General features: G+C 37.8%; 1 protein-coding gene across 1 annotated transcript in view; it reads left to right on the top strand.

The window, feature by feature from the left end:
• GPD2 (glycerol-3-phosphate dehydrogenase 2) overlaps window positions 1-1,855 on the top strand; it is a 212,070-nt gene that overhangs the window by 171,898 nt on the left and 38,317 nt on the right. Inside the window, exon 9 of the mRNA XM_004703929.2 lies at window positions 328-521. Within this exon, the coding sequence (XP_004703986.1) occupies window positions 328-521 (194 nt within the window). The remainder of the gene's footprint in view (window positions 1-327; window positions 522-1,855) is intronic.

Genomic DNA, 1,855 nt, shown 5'->3' with positions numbered 1-1,855 from the left:
AGCTATTCTTAATTCACTATCATAAAAGAAGTTATAAGTACTTGCCCTGCTGACCTTATCTGAAGTAAATGGCCCAAGTGGTATAAAAACAAAGCAACTGTAAGTTGATGTCCACCTGCTTAATTAACTTTGAATTCTACTGGAAAATATGTTGATTGTCACATATGCTGTATTACTAATTTTAATCAAAATCAGCATTTTCTTTTAGGAATTAGTAGCCTCAGATGTACAAGTTAAAGGAATTCATCAAATTGTTTTTGTAATGGTGATTAAAATGCACATTCTGATTTCAAATAGATAACCTTTTTTTTTCCCTTCAAACTTTAGCCCCGAGAGCATGGGACTTCTTGATCCAGCCACCAGTGATGGGCGAGTCATTTTCTTCTTACCTTGGCAAAAGATGACAATAGCAGGCACTACCGATACCCCAACTGGTATCACACACCATCCTATTCCGTCGGAAGAAGATATCAACTTCATTTTGAATGAAGTCCGTAACTACCTGAGTTGTGATGTTGAAGGTAACTTGTGCAATCTTTTGTTTGCCTCCCTTGTCATGTGTCTGTGAAACTGCCCCAGCTCTCACTGGGAACAGCTGTGTCTCCAGGCTAATACATCTTCACACATGACCTTGCTGCAGCTCTTGAGGGCTACTTCCTTCTTTTAGAAGACCTCTGACGGTCAAATTTTAGAATGGTTGAATGTTGCTTTAAACTTTCTCTACCTTCTACATCCTCTTGTAACTCAAGCAATACCTTCTTGATGATTTCTGATGGCAAGATTGAAGTACCACACACAAGCGCTAGACATTGAATTTCTTCAGAAAGAGTAAAAAAAATATTGCAGCACAGTTTAATTCTTTGAGTTTGGGAAGATACCATTCAGAGATTACATGTGTCTTTTGGAAATCACTGAACAAAGAAATGGGAGGCTAAAGATACAGATAGTGTGTTACTATAGGAAAATAGAGTGTTGACTGGTGGATTGAGCGAGGCAGTGTAAGCATGCTTGTTTTGATTGAGCAAAACCAAAGTTTATTTCTTTCCTGTTCTTACCTGATTATTTAACTGTGTTGTCCTACATTTTTATAAGGGGACTTTAGAAGACCATGAAAATTTCTCACAAATACCTTAAAGCCACCTTTGATAATGATTTGTTTTCTCTGGCCTATTCTGAGAAGCTCCCGGATGATATCTTTTTCTTTTTGGTTTTTCAGATAATATCTGCCTCACTGCCCATACAGACACCTCAGTTAGAAATGACATGCTTATCTTTGTGGTATTTTAGTTTCTTGTTTTTCTCTCTCACCAGATCAAATCTAATATATATATTCTCACTTGGAAAATAGTATGTGAATATCTCCCACTTTAGTGCCCCGTTTCATACTTATGTCACTTGCCATGTGAATAGTTGCACTGGCCCCCAAATTACCTCCTTGTGTCCAACATCCATTTCCCACCTACTCTCATCCTACCCACAGAACTCTATTTCTACACAACAGTTCTGAATCATCAGTTCCATATATACAAGTATCCTTTTTATAGATCCCCATTGATTTAGGTAAACATTTAAACTGCTTTACATGTAATACAATAGTTTTTTATAACTTATTTCCATAGCATTATAGATTCAATTCCTCCTTCTTGGTGCTTTCTGTGGTCCAGGCATATACAAATGAGGGCGCACACATTTTTTCCACTAGGCGAGCATTGAGCAACTTGCATTGGATTAGTGCCCTCAGTGGCATTGTCTGGGAAGGTTCTCTCTGGTCACACTGAAATTTTTCGTGAAATCAGCTTTGCTTGAACCTTGTTTTTTGTGATGGCCAATTTAAGAGACCTGTGTGTAGCTGTGA

This window comes from Echinops telfairi, unplaced genomic scaffold, assembly GCF_000313985.2.
Source record: "Echinops telfairi isolate 266 unplaced genomic scaffold, ASM31398v2 ScPeMD7_4;HRSCAF=17, whole genome shotgun sequence".
Lineage (NCBI taxonomy): Eukaryota > Metazoa > Chordata > Mammalia > Afrosoricida > Tenrecidae > Echinops > Echinops telfairi.
This window is presented reverse-complemented; position numbering and strand designations above follow the sequence as displayed.